Raw genomic sequence first — 20,336 nt, forward strand, 5'->3', positions numbered from 1 at the left:
ACACAACCAGAGGGACTTAGACACGTGAGGGATTTTGGGTACACTGCGCGTCACGTTAGGGATAGTGTTAGTCACGCCCATGTCGACGTCCCCTTTCAATCTTTGAAAAGAAAGATGCAATACTCCGGGATTACCACTAGATGTCGGACTATATGCATACAATGTGAATCTAAGCAGATACAATCATCAGAAATGCTATTACGGTGAGTGATGCATGTCATATGCGATAAAGTGCCCTCATCATACATCATAATGATATTGCAAGTCGAAGAGGAGTTCAGCCTCCAAATAGAGGAAGAAGGCAGTGTTGCTTTATAGGGTCATGGAACTCTAAGGTGACCTGCAATACCCTTATTACTTATAGTTCAGGGTATTATATTCATTATAATACATGGCCCCAGAACGTCCCCTCGTGTAATACCTGATGTCTTATTTTCTCCAATGTAAGGGATCTACCAGTCTACATGAAACATAGACCTATGTACAGCGTCGGCTAGTAATGTTTTGCAGGAAACTGTTGAGCATTGTAAGAAAAGTTCCTCTGAAAGCCATTTTGTAGTTTAAAATAAGTGATAACATGCTGATAGGCTCTTGCTTTGCTTTATTTAACTCCAGCAGTGCACAAAATAAACCCACCACTATAAACAGTTACTTAAAGGGGAAGTTCACTCACAAATTCTTTTAAAAGATGGGCCATGATAAAAAATATACATAACAAATATTTTTACAAATCTGTTCCTATGTAAACTTTTCACCAAATGAGCCTCAGTCGTACATTTCAAGCACTAGGAGGCATCCATTTTGTGAAATGAATGAGCCTCATGTGCCTAAATTAACTCTGCTCTTGCAGCAATAATCAAGCAAAAGCCCCCTACTGGGAGCTTTTGCTTATTGCTGCCAAAAAGCAGAGAATGCTGGCAGGCTTCAGCCTGCCACTGTTGTATTGATAATTGCAGTTACTTTCTTTTTAAGTTTCAAGGGCTCCCTCCCCCGGACTGGGGAAGACCTGGAAACTTAAAACATAAGTCGCAGTAATTACTAATATTCTGCTTCATCGGCGGGTGGTGGAATATTAGTAATTGCTTAGTAAAATGCTTCAAAAAAAGTTTCCATTTTGTGCTTTAAAATAAGTAATAACATGAGTCTTGCTCGCATGCTTAAAATTAAAACTTTGCCAATGTACACAATAAATTGTATGTCAATGGCTGCAAAGTGTCATAGAAGCCTATTTTACAAGCAAATGATTTGAAAAGCTTGTGGCTGCTTTTATGAAGTGCTACAGTCGCAGCTGGAAGTCTGATTTGTTCTGGCTCAAGCAGCAGGCATCACAACTGGAGTGTAAAAACTGATTACAGAGCAGTAATCTCATGTTCTTAATACAGATCAGTAGTGATGTCACAACTAGCCTATAATAAAAACATATACAGTCTTCTATACAGATATTTCAGGCTTCCATCTATTATAAATGAATAAACAAACTGAATATTTCAACGGGGTTGTCTTGGGAAGCCGCTTCTTCCCCTCCTCCCCCCCCCCCCGTTCATTCCTGATGCATTTCTTTATTTGATAAATGATGTTACAGGTGCACAAGGCTATTTGTATGTGTACAGCAAATGTTCTAGAATTGGTAAATGTTCCTGAAATTGTGTTCCACAGTAACAGCAGCTGTAAGTGAGGGCTACCAATGTGGTTGATGCTTATATCGGTTCATAATAAAGCGGCACATATCACTATTGGCATTATATTGTGTTCCATGTTGAAGCTAACTGGTCATTTTTAATTGGAATCAAAAATTCAGATTTTGTTCTGGTTATCTACTTTGTAAATAGAAATGTGCTGCAATTACTTTTTATGCTTGTACACCGTTTTCAAAATTCTCTGTGCAGCATAATCGCTGCAAGGTCCTTTTAACCAAACATTAGACAACTCAAGTATAAGCTTATAGGGCGTGGTATAAACACATATCCAAAATGGAGGAAATTAAGCACTAATTCTGTCCAGAGCATTATATGTAAGAAAATATTGCAGCAGTCCCTAAATTATTTAAAACCAAACAGATTAAATTAAGCTATATCCACTTACAAATGCATAAAAAAGGAATTGGTAAAATCTATTGATTAGTTAATGTTTGTGCATTTTACCAGCATTCAAAACGTAACATCAATGCAATGTAAGCAATTAGAATGTTGATCACAGTTCTTGGAAAGATCTGCATCACATTTGATGTATGAACTGGGAATGCTCTTTGGGCCAGAAATGCTCTTTCGTGCATTCTCAGTGTAAATGTGTAGAGTGTATGCCTAATACAATTTAATATTTTCTTTTTAGGATAGAAAGATCTACTGATCAAGTTATCAAGCCTGTTAATTTGGAAGCCTTGTCGAAATGGGTCGGGCACTTACCAAGTGACGTAATTCAAGACATGCCTCACATAGCACCAATGCTGGCTCGACTTGGTTATGATCCATTTGCCAACCCACCAAACTATGGAAATCCAGACCCTGTAGTGGTAAATAACACTAACCGGGTGAGTATTACAGCTGCCTACTTCATTTAACTTGCACAACGTTTTTTGTGTCCAGTGATAGAATGTAGATGTGGGTGAGTGTGACTATGCAGTAGACTAGAAATAGTTGACGAGCTTCATTTCTAAGTCCACGTTCCTCTTGTCATTTTAAGTTCCATCGTGCTGTGTTTGAATAAGAACACTGAAGGTTATTCAAAATGTTTAAGGCGGGACTCAGTTGCTATTCAGCTGTCAATGAGTTAAGGCTGTGTTTGGATATGTTTTTCAAGTTAAGTTACCATACATGTTTGATCCATTTCTGTGATCAGTGAGTTGGGTAGAATTTACTCCTTCACATTTTCAAGCAAACCTAACACTTAAACATAACTTGCCTTATCCATTGACTAATCCACAGTTGTGTTGATTAGAATAATAGGCGAAACATTTGAGTTTAGATTATGTATTTGAACTGGGTAAAATTCCCTTTCGGCTTGAAACAGTTTCTCACAGATCGTATACATATTGTGGAGCGTACCACAGGGTTCTTGCGTCTCACCCACACTGTACAATATTTTCATGAAGCTTCTCTTCTATCTTCTTGACACTGAGTATCATATACACAAACTATGCAGATGACACTGAGATACTTTTACCCATTTTAGGAGACTATAACTCTGACTCCAAATTACTGGTAGCCATTTACCAAACCATCCAAGCATGGATGGCAAGTCACTCACTGTGCCTAAATGACAAAAAGACTGAGCTACTCCTAGTTGGCTCACACACCATGTTAAATAAATCTGACGAAGTCTACAAATCATTCATCATCAATGGCTTCCCCGTCCTACTCTCACAGCAAGTCAAAACCCTCAGGGTATACCTTGACTCAAATCTTTCTTTGTCAAAACAGGTAAACGCTATTGCGTCTTCAGCAGCTTATACCACAAAGTTAATTAATGCCTGCAGACCCTTCCTTTCCGAGATCAGCTGCACCACCATTGCCAGAGCTCTTATTGGCTCCAGACTTGATTATTGCAAGTACCTATTTGCTGGTTCCAGCGTCCGCAACATCAACAAGCTGCAGATCATACAGAATAACGCACTTCGCACTGCCCTGAACTTACCAAAAAAAGACCATATCTCTTCAGCCAGAAAGTAGCTGCACTGACTGCCCATCCGCAAATGCATACTTTTCAAACCACTGGCCATCACACACAAATGTATCGCCAACACTGCACCTAGATATCTATCCAGCAAATTTAACATCTCACAGTCAACAAGACCTACATGCTCAGCCTACACACATCGCCTCTGCGTCCCAAGATTCATATTGCAAAGATCAGGAGGTGGCACAGAACTGGAATACTCCACTGCCATCTCTAAGAGCAGAACATTCATATTGGGCTTTCCGTAAACACTTGAAAACCTGGCTCTTTTCCTCAGACCTGCAACCCAGAGGCCACACATCTCGTTGAGCCTATCCACCACTACGTTCTATCACCCAACCAACCGCATCGCCAACATGTCACCATATAAACCCATGTAACAAGTTTATTATCCACTTTAAGCGTGCTCGACTACCTAAGAAAATGTGTGTACCTTGTTCCAGCGCCTTGATGCCCATGTGCTTAGCGTGCTATATAAATGAATGAATGAATGAATACTATTTCCTCCTTTGCTGCACATATATTATCAATTATTCTGTAACTTTGTGATCCTTTGTATTTTATTAAACCACTGAAAGATCGATGTGCACAAAGCTTTGGGACGTTTTTACGCTTGCAACCACAAAGTGACACAATATGTGTAATTCATATTCAATTGTCAGCAAGTAGAATGCCTGCAGTAAACCAGTATCTCAATTTGGCTTTTCAAGGTTTTGAAGGGTGATTATAAAGCTCCAAGCAATTTGAAAGGCAACATTCAGGTACAGTCTTCATACATTTTCATTTTTTGTGGGGAATGTAAATACATTTTGCTTGTTTTGTGCTTAGTTTGTAAGAGCCATCAAGTGTGTTTTCGCCCAGCTCGTTTATTAATAGTTGCATTGGTTAGAATTAACTGAAGTTCATTTTACAGCTGAATAAATTAATTATTGGAAGACGTGATATCCTAAAGCTCTGCAACTGTGGATCTTATGGTTAACTGGCCTTCTATGTCTTGAATTCAGTGTTATTGTGCTTTTGTCACAAGTCCCTTGTAAATGTATCTTGAGTGGGGTCATAGTATGTAAATATAGTACTCTATTGAAATCTGTTAGAACATTCTGATTGATATAAGAGTATTAACAAAACAGAAAAGTACACAAATAGCTGGAAGAGTCTGTGGACCACAATTTGTACCAATTCCATCATTAGTTTTTCATGGTTTGAGGATGAAATGCAGTGTTCCTGGTAGTCCTGAGGTATCTACAGATCCAAAGAAATGTAACTTGTTTGGACAGAACAAACTAACAATCTGTGCAGGGTCATTTGTGGATGGACCAGGGCAGGATTGACTTGGGTCTTTCTGGCAGAATCTCGGATATGCTGTAGAATCAAAGGTGGACAAAAGAGCAATTTTGAAAAAGATTTCACAATGGCACTGCTGTTCAAATCAATATTTAAGGGACAGAGTGGCTGCCTCTAAAATGTAGCACTTTGAAAATAAACCTGTCGGCATATATGATGTAAAATACTAGTAATATTAAGTCTTGTGAAACAATTCATGAACAAGCAATCTTCTGAACAATTTAGGAATTGTTTCCCTCAATTATGGTCTTCTATTGCCTTGTGCGGTAGTCATGGGTAAAAACGTGATTTCATGCAATGACAGTAAAAAAGGCACCCGTAAAGCACTAAGAACTGAACAGACATGGCATTTTTAGTTTTCACATTTTATTCACAGAGGTCCTACGCCTACATTTCAACCTTACAACATTGAACTTGTAAGCAACAGCTGCATTTCCGTTACAAATACCATTTCATTTTGCAAGAGTTAAGAAAAGTAGTCACTGTGCACATTATTCCCCAGTGCTGTAAGCCCTCGTCACCATTTCTTTCTATTTATGGAATAACTATGTGCGTAATCTTTGCACAAGTACTCTGGTTAACTGTGTGGAGCTTTAACTTTTTTGAGCTTTTGTCAATTTCTTTGTTCCGATGAGGCATGTTCCTCTGGAGCTTAAATGTCTAGTAAATAAATTACTAAAGCCATCTCTGAATCCATTTTGCCCAGCAGATGTTTACTCATTTGCACATCCTCCTTTCTTGAGGAAGTAGATGGTGCGCTGTTGTAGAACTATAGGCATTTGTGTAATCAGTGGAGTTCTTGAAGGTAACAAGTGGGTATTTGCTCAGGAGAGGCAACTACTCTGGCATCTTTTATTCATGAGGATGCTGGTTTTTGGAATGGGGATTGGTGTTTTGGTCTTTTTGGACTTTTTTCTCTGCATTAGACCTGCCAACCATGCCATTCTCTTGGAATGTCTCCATAGGCATGTCCATGGAGTTGCCTGAGTTGGCACGTGATACCCCTGGAATCTGATTGGTCACCCCAGGTGCCACCCCATTATCCCAAATTATGATCATTATGTGTGTGCGCTCGTACTTCATGCCACCCCTGCATAAGTCGGTGCTCCACTTGGGCCACCCCAGTCAAGAGTCTGGACACACCACTGGATGTCTTTCAAATGGCCTTTTTCCTACATTGCACTCTATATGATGGGCAAAGAAAAATATGTTGAAGTAGGTATGCACCCTAAGATAGCAGTACAATTGAGCTTTATTATACATTCCAGCCACCAAATGCACTAGAGGGGAACTTTAAGTTCCAGCTGCAACAGATGACCTACAACCTCGGCCTTCACATTTTATTACATGGTGGAAATCCCCCACAGGATTCTCCCACTAGAACACCTATGCCTCCATTCAGTACGCAATATGGTAAAACACAAACTAGAATGTTGTAGTTATAGATTGCACAGAATCAGTTAAAGAAACACATACAGGACCAGGCCACACCCAAATCACACATAGGGCCTCATCACGAGTTGGGCAGTATCCTGGCTGTAATACCACTCAACTGTAATAGCGTTAGCGCCCACGGGTCCAGCGGTATTACCGCCGGATCACGGGTTAGGCGTTAATGGTAAATCCCCATTCCCCATTGGATCCAATGGAGCATTTTCAGTGCCAATACCGCGCGCTAATACAGCCGGTGGTAATACTGCTGAAAAGAGGGTGCTAAATGGGATTTTCACCTCCAGAAAAAAGTTGGTGGTAAAACAGCCCATTTAGCGCCCAACACATGATGGGGTCAGTCCTTAAATGCAGTGTTAATTCCGTTACTGCTGCATTTAAGGGCTACAGGCCAGCTCGTGATGAGGCCCATAGTACTTTAATCTTTTGGGTGGGGCAGCAAGGCCTGCCTGACAGATGCAGGTTCACACCAGGAACAATACTGATGGCAAGTGAATCCTCCTCTCCTGCCCCTATATACTCCCTACAAACAGCTTTCTCAAGGCAATGAGGGTGTATGACACTCACTAGCACACAGTTGTGAAGGGTGACCACTTCACCAGTTAGGTCTGCCAGAGGACCTGGTTGGTGACCCTCGTTTGTTTCCTCAGGCACCTCCCTGTGGCTGTATTTGTTACTGTATGTGTGCTAAAGAAAGAGCAAGGACTGATGCCTGTCTGCAGAGCTTCAGTGTCCTTTAGAATGCCGCTGCATCAGAAGAGGCCATTGCCCTGGGGCCCCGTCACAGATGATCGTGTCCCAAGGCCCTGCACCGTGATGTCAGAACTCCTGCACTCTGGAAAAAGGTCTGCCTGTCTTAAGATGGATTTCTAGAATCTCTCCTTTTGGACAGATTTTAGGAGGCCACCGTAGATACAGTGAACAGGGATCTCGGAGAGGCTAGCCAAAACCCAATCAAGGTAAACGTGGAGAGCAGTCAAGGCTATTATCAGGAGAGTGTGAGTGGGGACAGGGGTCTTCAATGAGTCCACTCAATATAATTTAATTTAGACGGGTATGTAAACAAATATAATATTTATTCTGGACATTTTACACGCACACAACAAAATCTAACTAGCAGGTGATATTTTAACACAAAATTACTCAATAATAAACATATGTACATTCACTATGGGTTCTTAAAATACATTCAAATGACTTAATCAGCACAGGAGGTAAGCAAATCAATGCAGTAAAGATGGAGCCAAGTCACAAGGGAATTCCCATAAGTTCAGCAGTCCAATCCCTAAGAAGAATGGGCCTTGTGCCCAAATGTTCAAGCCACAATTTATTGCCCCCAGAATGAAGTCTCTGTAAGTAAACTTTGATTTTACTCGTGTTGGTGATAGTTCAAAGAAGATATTCAACAAGGTCACTAGATAAATAAATTGGGTTCTCATCTTTCAGAAAATACTACCCAGATTCAATGACCAATTAAACGCTGATTTTCCCTGTTGACTTGATGGGTTGACTGGAGGGTCACGTGGGACACTGAAATTCGAAGGGAACGTGACTTGTCCCACAAGCTGGCAACTACCAAAGGACCGGATGCAACCGCGGAATGGCAACAGTTCTGGTGAAGTAGCCTAGGAGAGAGCTGGTCAGTCCACGTGGTGGTCCAGGGACACTTCAGAATGCTCAATCCTCGAGGGCTTAGAGACTAGTTGGTCCCACTAGTCCAAGGGCTGTAGCACCGCTCGGGGTCTTCACAGATCATATAGTCCAACTGGGCTTTACCGGGCCAAACACAGGAAGGGATGCCAACCCTCTTCAGGAGCCGCCTTCGGATCTTCAGTTTGCTGTTTTTCTATGAGGGGTTCTTGGCTCAAACGCTGATCTGAAGAAATGACTGCAGGAGTCCTCTTCTTATCCGATATCCAGCCTGGTTGCAAGTCCAAGCCCACCAATGGTAAGGATCTGCACCATTCAAACAGCCAGTAGCTGTCCTATAAGGGACAGCTATTGGTTTAACTCGGACCCCACACCTAAACTCTCTGGCACAATGGATGTGGAATGGGAATGCAAAGTTCCACCCCCTTCCTGGGCCACACATACAGGCAGGACTAGCCTGCTAAAGCAGCAGCTTAACTGGCAAGTGCATGCCCTCATAAGGGATTTCCTGACTGACCATGCAGGAAGAAGGCCAAACTACAATTTGGCCAATGAACAAGTGAACATTTTGTGCCACAGCCATTTTAGGGCACTATCTGTTTTTACTTGCAATACTTGGTAAACGTGAATGTGCACACTAAAAATAATGCAAACATTTATCTGCTGCCCCAATCTTGTCTTTAGGCACATGTAAGAGTAACCAAACACTGCAAGTGTAAGAAAAATAGGGTGATACAGAAGTATCCCCGTTGCCCTGCACTGTAAGATGCTGTGTACAATGTTAAAAAGTCAAAAAAATGTATACCGGAAACATAGTTTCCCAGTACTGATCAGTTTCCCCATAGCAAAAGAGTGAAAGGGGAGTTAGTACAGGTTCAAAATTAAAGCAAAAAGATTGCGGGTCCATAGAAACTATGGAAGGAAAGTTGCCAAAAGAGACATTTTTCCAAACAGCCTGTGTCCCTGGAATCCTGCATCTTGCAACCCGGTTGAAAAAAGCAAAGATGACCACTACCTGCTTGAATCCTTCCCCCTTTGGCACACCATAATCAGTGTATCTTCTTGGAACAAAATTAATTAATAGCTGAGAGCTACATTTTGGGCTCATAGCACCACCAAACACGGGGCGTTTGCGCTTCTGCCCCCGCAAAGAAAACAGCCAGCCGCTGGTACTCCCTTTTGACAGGTGGGAGTGCTGTAGCTAGATAGGACTGTCATGTCACACAAATCATTCTGAGCTGTAGAGTCCGGTTTAGGCTTTTTATTTCTTAATTGTGGGGCCTAGAACGTCCCTATGTCTCTTGTCTTAATTTTTGACTCTCCTCCCTAAACTAAGGCATCAGTAAAACCTGGTTAATGCTACCGAATGTTGACCGCTATGATCTAAAAACAGTATTACGCTACAGCTGCCACTCCTAAGATGCTGGCTGTATAGTCTCCCTCCGGGACTTACTAACTGTCCTTACTCTGTCCATACTCAGTCCAATGGTTCATGTACTAATGGGAATAGGGAAAGTGACTTATTTAACTTGCAGAATCATGCCAGCAACTGAACTTTATGCACGTCCTTTTTCCCTTTTTTTATTTTTTACTTCCTTATTTTGCCTGGGCAGTGTACAGTCAAAGACGTTATTCTTTTTATACTGTTGTAGTGCAACCCTAAGGCTGTTGAGGTGTGGGTACTTATGGGATCTTCTACGGCCTGTAGCAGTTCAGCAGCTTTGTTACTTTGGTTGCTAGGCAACTCGTGGGCAGATTGAGCTTTACATAAGGCATGGCATCACTCATAGAGGTCCTTTCCTCCAGAGTCTCAGTAGTCATTGCCGCATTACGAGCTTGCACTGGGTACTGTCCCCAAATTGCATATTTTTCATTAATTTGCTTTCACCTCTGCTTCCCACACGTTCCACAAAGGTGCCAATTGCATTCAGGGCTGTTGAAGGGCCCGCGGCAGGCTTGTGCCCAAGCTGTGGTAGTGCTCATTGTTCCTCAGCGACCAAGATTGTCGCCATATATTGTACTTATTTTCAAATACCACTCTGCAACTTGGTGTTAAATGGATCTATTGTGTACAGTGACACGCACCACAGCCTCCTCTGGAATGGTATGCTGTCATCGGTTGTAGCTGCAAGCATCACTCCATTCCAGATTACTTCTGATACTACGAACACTGCCAGCATTGTCTTTCAAGGCTGTGTTGAGACAGCCAACATTCATATGAATGCAAGTGCTAAATGGCAAGAACAAAAATAATGAAACCAGGAAAGAGATGTAGCTCCAAGTCTTCTTGCACCATTGGGGATAAGCCAGTGAAAAAAGATGGGTTTAAAGAGCTAGTGCAGTAAGAGAACAAATAAATCAATGGTAGCTAGGTGTTTAATGCACAGGACGTGCACATGAGGTAATACAACATATCTTGAAAAGTGCTTTAAAGTGAATGGGGAGCACTCTTTTGAGTGCCGGAAATCTGATGAAATGCAGAGTGTACTACTGTCTTAAGAGGATCCAAAAACAAAGCTGTCAGACCCATGAAGATGGCATTACTGCCATCCGGGTGGGTTTATTACAAGAACCTAGAAAGCACACAAAAAATAAAAGGCAGGAAAAAAGATATGATCTTTCATAGACATGAACTGAAAATAAATGAATGGGGAAAGCGGGAGATAGGAGGCTTAGTTAAAATTTGAATTGAGAGTAAAACCAAGAGACTTCACATAGAATACCAGGGAATGTCTGGTAACAACTAAAGAGTGGTGAAAGACACTTGGAAACTTGCTGTTCAAAAAACAAATTCTTTCTTAGAGGGGGTTTTGTTTTAAAGAAATCAATCCAGTCACTGGGACCGAGACAGTCCTGTAAGTGGAGGATATCTGCAGGCAAGGAGACCCTAAGGTATATCTGGGTGTCTTCAGCATATTGCTACACCTCCAGGCCTGACCCGGAAACCAGATCACCCAGGGGTCACATGTAGATTTTAACAAAGGTGGCGGCATAGACCCATGAGGAACCCCACTGGACCAAGCCCACCTATACAAACTGCAACAGATTTGGCTGAAACAAGGTTTACCAGGCCATGATGGTCCCAGTACAGGAAGATAGGATGTTGAGCAGCACCTCCTGCTGGACTGCATTGAGCGCAGCTGAGATCAGGAAGCACAGGTAGACCGTGTGACACGGTGCTCAATGAGTGATAGGACCATTCCAATATGTTTTCAGTTTTCATTAGAGAAATGGTGTGCAAAAAGACAATTGGGGCTTCCAATCTAGATGGGAACCCTGCACACCTTTTCCTCAACCTTTGAAGGGGCTCCCACCTCCCTAGCCAGGTCTACCTACTCCAACAGGTTTTAATGCAGTGACAATTAATGCGAGCTATGGTACCCCAACTATCTGGTCTATCCCTGTCCTAGGTAGGGCCTAATGGCCATGGCCATTGACTCTCTAAGGACCTTCCTAGGTGACCTTGCAGGGTAGTCTGTTTGTCTTGGCACTCTTTTCCTAATGATCAGTCCCTCAATCTTTTTCTCTCACTCTTTCTCTCCTTCATGCTCTCTTGCTTTCTCTGCCTCTCTTCTCTCGCCCACTCTCTCGCGCTCTGACCCACTCTCACTGTCTCTCACTTGCTCTCTATTTACACACGCCAACTCCCTCCTGATCGCTCCCCTCTCTCTGCATTCTGTCACTATCTCTTCCTCCTGTCTCTACCTTCAAACTCCCTCTTGGTCTCATCTGCCGCCTCCAACTCTCACTCCTCCCTTTACTCTCCTTCACCCTAATGCCTCCTATCACTCAGTCTCACACTCCTGCACCATCTACTAAACCTGCCTCCTTCTCTCCCTCCAAATGTACCTTCATCCATGCTTCTACTATCTTACCCCCAACAACTTAACTCCTCTCTAGGTAAACACTGCAGGCTCCTCTAAGTCCTTCTCCAGCTGCTGCACACCCCACTCTGGTCTTTTGTTCCTACATCACCTCCTCTGTGAACTCCCTCGTACACTACTCACTGTCAACTGACACTGCTTGCTTTGTATAGGTCTCCCTTTCCTGTCTATTAGTTTCCCTTTGCTCCCATTACCTGAGTTGGCTGCTTCCCTAGGCTGATCTGTCCAAGCTATTGCCTTGAACACCAAGCCTCCATCCTTTCCAATTGTGTCCATGCGCTCGTTTGCTCTTTGCTCCCCTCCTGGATCGAGTAGGTTGTTGCCTATAAATGTTTTGGGGGTATTCCCTTGTCTCCCCTAGTTTAAGGCACCCCCCGCTGGTTCCAGCTCCACCACTGCTCGTCAACGGTTACCATGTAAACAGTCTGGGGTTTGTCTTCTATTCAGTACCTGAATGGGTAGACCTAGTCAGTTCCCATTTGGGCAGGCAGTCCATTCCTCCTGTTCCAGATTATATCTCGTCCATTGGGCCCAGTTACATTGCAGTAATTGTATTTGTTTTCGTGTTTGAACACTGCTGCTTACCAGGAACTATTGTCCTTCCCATGTATCTGTAGAGGGTGGTGCATGCTGGTTGCTGCAGTTCCTCTGGAACCAATAGGAGTAGATAAAATACTTTTCCAGGACATAGGCTGATCGGGACAGAAGCACCAATGTACATATGCAGCATGCTGGAGAAAAGGGGCCCCTTCAACTCCCCACACCACCTCTGGGGTAGGTCTAGCCCTGGGTCTGCCCTGGTGGGCTGCCAACACCAGGTTGAGAGAGGTGTTTGATCCCGATTGACAGGGTCTAATCAATATCATGGTCACAACGGGCCCTGCGCCTGTGTACAGAATGCAGCATCATCCACCAACTGCCGAGTAGCGATCTCAAATCTAGACTAGTCCCTAAACAAACCGTGATGTCAAAGGTACTGGGATAAGTTGATATGCTACACATTTTTCAACTACTTTACCTAGAAATGGCAGAGCTATTCCTTTTCTCACTGAGGCACTCCAACACTCATGTGCTACAGGATTTATTGCTGCTCCTCTTAAGCATGCTATGGTTTCCCCCTTGCTGAAGAAATCCATCCTCGATCCTGCAGTGGCCGAACACTACCGCCCCATCTCACTTCCGTCCATGATTAAGCTGGTGGAATCTATCATCACTCCTCAGCTGTCGGCCTATTTTGAGGCCAATATTATTCTCCATCCTTTTCAGGCCGTTTTTCGTCCTGGGATGGGTACAGAGTCGGTTATGATCGCACTCCATGTCGAAATCGCTCTAGTCCAGGACCACGGAGAGACTGGTGTTATTCTACGATCTCTCCTTGGCCTTTGATACTATTGATCACCAGAGTCTACTGCAATGCCTCTTGGAGGCTGGAGTTTCAGGAATGCCTCTGAAATGGTTTGCGTCGTTTTTATCAGATCGCACTCGGGTGGTGTCTTCCCTCCCCCCCCCCCTTTCACCTCACCTGCAACGGTGTTTGATTGTGGAGTCCCTCAGGGTTCAGCACTTTCCCCTTTGCTTTTTGATCTATACATGGTGGAACTTGGCAAGCTCATTGCTACTTTTGGTGTGCATTTCTTTATGTTTCCAGACAATACTCCGATCTTTTTTCGTCTAAATGCCCCTACGGAAAATCCTACTGAGCTTCTGAGGGACTGCCTTTTGGCTGTGTGCCAGTGGATGTCCACTAACTGGCTAAAACTGAATGGGGAAAAGACTGAGGTACTGGTGATTGGCCAATCCCTCAGTAGTTGGACATCTGAGTGTTGGGCTGACTGCTTGGGACCCTGCCCAAAACATTGCACTGTGGTGAAGAGCCTCGGGATTAAGACCATGTCCTCGAGATCTAGAGAGGCACAGATCCCGGCGGTCTGCCAGAGTGGGTTTGCGAAACTGAAGGTTTTGAAAAAGGTGCTTCCATTTATCTTGAATGAGGCTAGGAGTAAAATTGTCACTGCCTCCATCATGGGTGCAATTGATTATTGTTATGGCATTTATTTTGGCTTGGCCAGTCAGCACTACTCCAACGTCTCCAGATGTTACAGAATGCAGCAGCCAGGCTTGCTCTTGGTGCCCCGAGACTCTTCCATTCTCACAATCTCCTCCAGCGCCATCACTGGCTGCCCGTAAGAACTCTGGTGAAATTCAAGGTCTTATGTACGGTTCATCGAGCCATTCACTCTCTGGGTCCGAGTTTTTGCAGACGAAGCTCTCACTTTACCAGCACAAGAGATCTCTTAGTTCATCCAATCAGTTTCTGCTGGACGTTCCCCGCTTTCGCCGCTGTCGTGAGGGAGGCAGATCCTTTTCTGTACTGGCCCCTTACCTGTGGGATACTCTCCCTTTTCATATTAGTAGCATCCACGTTTTGTCCATCTTTCTTAAGCAATTGAAAACCTTTCTGTTTTAAATGGTTTTTTGTACCTCTCTCCTCTCTGGTGATGTTTTTTTCACGCTAGCGCCTTGTTGCCTCCAGGTATTTGCTGCGCTCTACAAATCCTATTACATTACATAAATGGTCAGTAATTGTCTTTGTCCAAGGGGGTCGTGTCTGGGCTTCTTTAGTAAGGGAATTATTTGAACATTCAACAGATCTTAACCAAAGAAGAAGCATTGGCAGTGCTAACCGTTTTGGCTTATGTGTAAGCATGTGTTAGGCATTTTCCAGGCACTGCCATAATGGAATTAACTGGCCATCTAATAGTAGCAGATGCAAAATGGTGGAAGTACGCAAGCCAAACCTGTTGGCTTTGCCAATGCTGGTTTTTAACAGGACTACAGGGCAGCCACACTTGGTTAAGACATTGTATTACACCAATAGCATGTTTTAAAAGTCCATTTCAGCCATTAACTCTGGAAAGAGTTCTTTGAAATCACTGGCAGGCATCTTTTTTTTAGTACACATTTTATTATTTTAAAACATGTAATCAGATTAAGCACATTTCAGGAATAAGTAAGGAGGCCCAGACGTACAATGAGCAAACAAAATCATTAACATGATCAAACTTTTCACCCACCCTGAGCTGAGCACATGACAACCCGTTTAACAGCTTCTTCCCATTTGCTCCATACTTCTCAAACTTAACCAGGCAACCCTGTACGTTGTACACTCTCCTTTCAAGTGGCATGCATATGTCTACATCCGAAACCCATTTACGACCTAGAGGATTCCCAGGCTTACACCACATCATAGCTATATTGCATTTTATCAGGATGATAGCAGACTGGAATAATTTTTCTAAACTATAATAAGAGATATTGCCCCATATCCTCCAACATCAGTTTGGGTTTGGCGAGTATACCTGCCCCCATGATCATAGCCAGCCTATCGAATTCTTTTCCCTAAAAGTGGCGTATTCACAGGCATTCCAATATTATGTGGGAAAAGGTTCCATCTGAGCTCTCGCATCTCAGACATTGTGGATGAGCCGCCCCGCCCACATCTAAAGGTGCATGGGTAGTATGTCCTATGAAGAATTTTAAGTTGCATTAGTCGAAACAAGAGGAGATCGCCACTCCTCTTGGGAACATCAATGTTTCCAACCATCTGTAATGCCCACATCTGTCTCCCACTTAGCCTTTAGATCAAATAAGTTTTGGGTCGAGATAGATGATATACTTTGGTACTGTGTGGAGGTAACCTTCCTGGTTATTTCCTCTAGCAGCATGTCGGCTTAAAGGGGCAAGCAGGCTGGCAACGAATTGTGCATGTGGTGTGTGAATGATTTGAATATAATGGTATCGCTCAGTATAAGGCAACCCGTGGGTTTGTTGGAGGTCATTGAAGGAAACAAACCCCCCCCCTTACCACATCTTTCAGAGCAAGTGTACCCATATTCTAAAGGCACCAATTTTGTAGATTTCGGGTAGAAGTGTGTTGTGCCATAAAGGGTGTGCTAGTGTCCGTTTCCTGCATCTTTCCATGTCTTGACAATGTCAAGTTACATAAAGAAGAGCAAGGTCACCCTTCGCCCCCCGAACCCTGTATAGAACTGGCGTCGATGTAACTCCTGCCATCCATACCTGTTCAGCCTTAATGTGAGGACATTGGGGATCGCGGTGCAGCCAGTATTTGACTGTCGCCAACTGGCTTACCTTGTAATAATGTCTAATATTTGACAATCCAATGCCACCCTCCCAAACAAATTGTTGTAGTGTAGTCTGGGAAATTGTAGGCTGTGTTTCTTCAAAGTTTACCTTGAGCCCACTAAACGTCCCATATTCCTGTAGGTGGCTGGTTATAATCAAACATCCGCATATAGGGAGACTTTATTCTCATGTCCCGTTGGCCAGAGGAATCTAGCACAGGCAGGGTTCGCTCTCTGTTGTATTGCTAGTGGCTCATTGGCCACCATGAACAAAACAGGGGAGAGTGGGCACCCCTGTCAGGTTTCTCATTCGGTCACACCCCTGGAGTATCAAATAATTCCTTCCTAGCCACGGAAGCCAAATTCAGTTGACCCCTTCCACCTTGGTTGGCACGGGCTCCTGATTTTAGTATATACAGGCACCACGAAGCAGCCTATGGGGAAAAGAGGGTTAGGGAGAGGTTGTGGATAGGTAGGTGGTATTGGGGTCATCGGAAAAAAGTTTAGGAATCTTGTATTTGGATAGGAATGGGAAACATAGGAAAAAACATAACATTAGTAACCTACTCTTGAAATACCAATATACCTCTAACCTACTTATCCCTAGCTGGACCCTTCCTACTTAGGGCCAAGCTCCAAACTCCTGTATTACTAGCCACCCTATTCAGCAACAAAGAGAAGCGCATAAAACGTTATAGATGCCATCGATAACGTGAAATGACATACATATATCACCATAAGTACAAGCAGCAGTTGTGCATCGTGCACCGTGTACGAACCTCAGCAAACATGGCTCTCATCCCTCCAACCCAAATGCACAGTGTATTTTCGCTCTGAGCTCAGTCTGGACATGGAGACTTTTTACAAACGTGAAGTGCAACAAACCAGCAGCACAAACAAACATAGCGTTACTCCATTTCACATGAAAATAGACTTCGCACAGTCTGTTTGAAAGCGTTCCTGAATTCGCCTAATGCAGCATGCCCCAACAAGTTTGTGAGACCTTCATAAGAAACACTCGTGTGGCCTCTCGCGCCCCGTGTTTCCCTGCTTGTATGCAAGTGAAAATATGCCAAAGAGTAGCTCGGTACAGACCGCACTCATAAAGGAAGAAATGCACTTCGGAAATCATTCATAACATGTAGCAAACACTTAGCTGAGGCCTGGGGGGGCTCGCCCACTCTACCCCAGGCAATGTGTTCTCCCGCGGTGAAACGGACTCGAGCCGTGTCTTTGCTCTGCCCCTTATGAGGAATAGAGCGCTGCTGGGACTTGTAAAATCACCACCATAGCCCGGGTCCTTCAGCTCTCCGAAAGATCTGCACAGCTGCTCCACCCGGCCTGTGCCTGCCACGCCAACAATCGCCAACAGGCAGCACGGGCCGGGGTGGTCCTTAAGTAGCATGCATGAGCCACCTCCCCTGCCCACCTGCTCTTCTCCGGCCCACAGCAGCAAAGGCTCATGGGAGGAGTTGTTTTTACACCCTTTTTTCCTCTCCTGAGCTGCCTCACTTTTCCTTACACGTTCCAGGGGGAAAGATCTGGAGGTCATCTCGTTTACCCTGACCTCTGTGGTAGGTGCTGTATGTAGTAGCCAAATCCAGTGTAGGAATGTTCCTGCGAATCCCATCCGTGCCAATATTTCCAGAAGGCAATCTCACAAGACTGAGTGGAATACTTTCTCAAAAACAATGGAGAGGAGCACAGGGGGCTCTGGGAGGATAGAGGCAGGCATCTAATAGACATTCGAGTAGACCTATCAGGCAAGAAGCTGCATTGATCGGGGTGTATCAATGAGGTAATGACTTTCAATCTGCTGGCGAGTACCTTGGCCATTATCTTGGTTTCCTCATTTAGTGAAATTAGCCTGTAAGAGGAGCATTCATTAGGGGGTTTGCCTTTTTTGATAATGACCATGATGCCCACCTGCCCAGGTCTGGAGGAAGGGTACCGACCTCCTGCTATGCATGAATAAATTGATACGGCGTGAAACGGTCGGGTTACTGTGATAAGCCAATATAAGGAGGCAGACAAAGGGGTGGCAATTTTAACCAAGACTTTATTAAACTAATAGGAAATGAGGCCTATCTGTCCCAATAACAAGGGGGGTTTGGGAGGTTCACTGCCTAACAAATCTAACTATGGTGCTTGTCGTTGGTGATGTTGTCCAAATCAAACTAGTCCGTCCTCCGTCCAAAACCTAACCTACGCTGACCCGACCACTAAAAAAGGTTCTGCAAACAAAACTGAGTCCAGGAGAATGACTCCCTTCTGGACAGGCTTACTCGACCTTAGTAACCTATCTTCATATAGTTCCTTGTGATAGTCTGAACTCCTGTAGTTCCTTACAGTCTCTCTTAAATGTCCAGTGCTTCTTTTGTCTCAGTGTTCTGTTTCACTATGTCAGGATCTTGCTCCTTTCCCCACTGGGTTTCTGTTGGTGTCTTTCCTGTTACTGGGACGAGTACCACAAGTCCCATAGTCCTCTTTATTGAGGGGGAAAACTTGAAAGTTAAATATATGTCTGAGGTTTCATTAGCTCCACAAGCCAGTTCTCCAAAAAGAGTTCCATGCTGTGGCCTTTGTTTTATTCGAGGAGCCCCAGGATACAAATGTTAAGGGTTTGGAAATTGAGATTCAATGAGCAGGAGCTAAAACCAGCTCCAGGTTTTTGGGCATCACCCAGTAGGCAGGTGCTACTGCAGAGGAACCAGGAGTTACCAGAGATGTTCCTTTAACCTCTTGTCCATTCTCTATGAACTATTTTATTTAAATGTGCATTAGATGTATTCTAATTCTTGTTTAGTAACATTTTCAAGTACTCAAAGTTAATGTCACATTTAAGGCACCAGTTGGCCCTAGGAGGCAAAAGTAGCTCCTGGTCTCTGTTGGTTTCAAGCTAACCAGGCTTTACTATGCTAAAAGCAGGAAATAAATAGCTCCCAGCTCCCCTCAATTTCGAACCCTGAATATTGTTTCCCCAGGAACATCCTTCGCTCTCCTCCACCCTTCCATCCAGTATCTTCATCCATTGCGACACATCCAGGAGTCAGCATTCGGCTGTCTAGAGCATATCTTCAGAGTTTTGAAATGCATTTCTCTCCGTCCCCCACCCTAGAGGCCCACCTTATGCAGATCATGACAGAGTAGTGAGACATCCGAACTGAGCCCATCCATTTTCCCATCCATGCAGTTTCTGGGTTCCGAGATGGCGCTCATCACTTCTGATCAGAAAAGCTTGGCCGATGCAAGTACCTTATCAACTGTAAACCCGGCTGCAGAAGAGGATTTCGAGGAGGCAGGGGTGCTCACTGTGTATTGGTCCACTTTGTTCTGTGACCCTTGCTTCTTAATCTTCTCTTCTTTAGCCATGTTAAGGACCAAGTGGTAAAAGGGGGGGCGAGAAGAGATTGGACAGGGTCTGTCAGTGTACACAAGTTTTATTAATAGTCGCATGTAGGAAGTCAACATTCTGCGAGGGGAGGTGGGTAGGCAGCTGTTTTGTAATTCAGATCCCTTTAGAGTAGGGCATCAATAGGAAGCGAGGGACCAAATGTGGGCCTCGCCAGGTATGTTGCCAAAGGCCTTTCTGTGTATCCCTTTGAAGTTAGGCACTAAAGGGAAGGGAAGAGGAACAGACCACAGGGTGCGCCATCCATGGATCCAAAACAGCTTTCCAATGGATTATGTCCTCCCATGTATTCCTCATATTATGATATTAAAAAAACAACTGTGGGGTGAAAATTGCCCTTACGGACTCCCATCAGGTGTGTCTGTGGTGCTTAGGATCCACTTATGATATCGGAATGTGGGTCCTGCCTATTGATGACAGCGAAAGCCCTGAAAGAGCGCAGAGGGAAGTTTGCTGCAGGTAGGTCGCATAAATCCCCTTTGACAACTCTGTCAAAGAAGCGATACTCCGGCGAGTCAAGGGTCAAGACTCCTCGTTGGAAGAAAGCTTAAAAGGTCTCAATCCCGGAGTGGTTCTCACCACTCGTCATCGTCCTCATAGCGTTAGAAGAAAAGGCATCACAGATCTTCGTTGTCGAGTTCCTCCCCGGGATGGGTCGCTTACCTGACCAAATCAGCCTCACGTACTGAATGGGAGGGATTCAGACTGAAAATGCTGGAAGTATTCGAGAATGTGGCCTCAACCCCCTTGAAGGAAAGCAAGAGCCGTGCCCATGTTGAC

The 20,336-nt window shown here is 44.1% G+C and overlaps 1 protein-coding gene across 1 annotated transcript in view; it reads left to right on the forward strand.

Moving 5' to 3' along the window:
- TPST2 (tyrosylprotein sulfotransferase 2) overlaps positions 1 to 20,336 on the forward strand; it is a 569,298-nt gene that overhangs the window by 404,006 nt on the left and 144,956 nt on the right. The window contains exons 4-5 of the mRNA XM_069619371.1: positions 2,329 to 2,527; positions 4,383 to 4,433. Coding sequence (XP_069475472.1) covers positions 2,329 to 2,527; positions 4,383 to 4,433 — 250 coding nt within the window. The remainder of the gene's footprint in view (positions 1 to 2,328; positions 2,528 to 4,382; positions 4,434 to 20,336) is intronic.

The sequence above is a fragment of the Ambystoma mexicanum genome, chromosome 10 (assembly GCF_040938575.1).
Source record: "Ambystoma mexicanum isolate Mex_15411 chromosome 10, UKY_AmexF1_1, whole genome shotgun sequence".
In the NCBI taxonomy this organism is placed as follows: Eukaryota; Metazoa; Chordata; class Amphibia; order Caudata; family Ambystomatidae; genus Ambystoma; species Ambystoma mexicanum.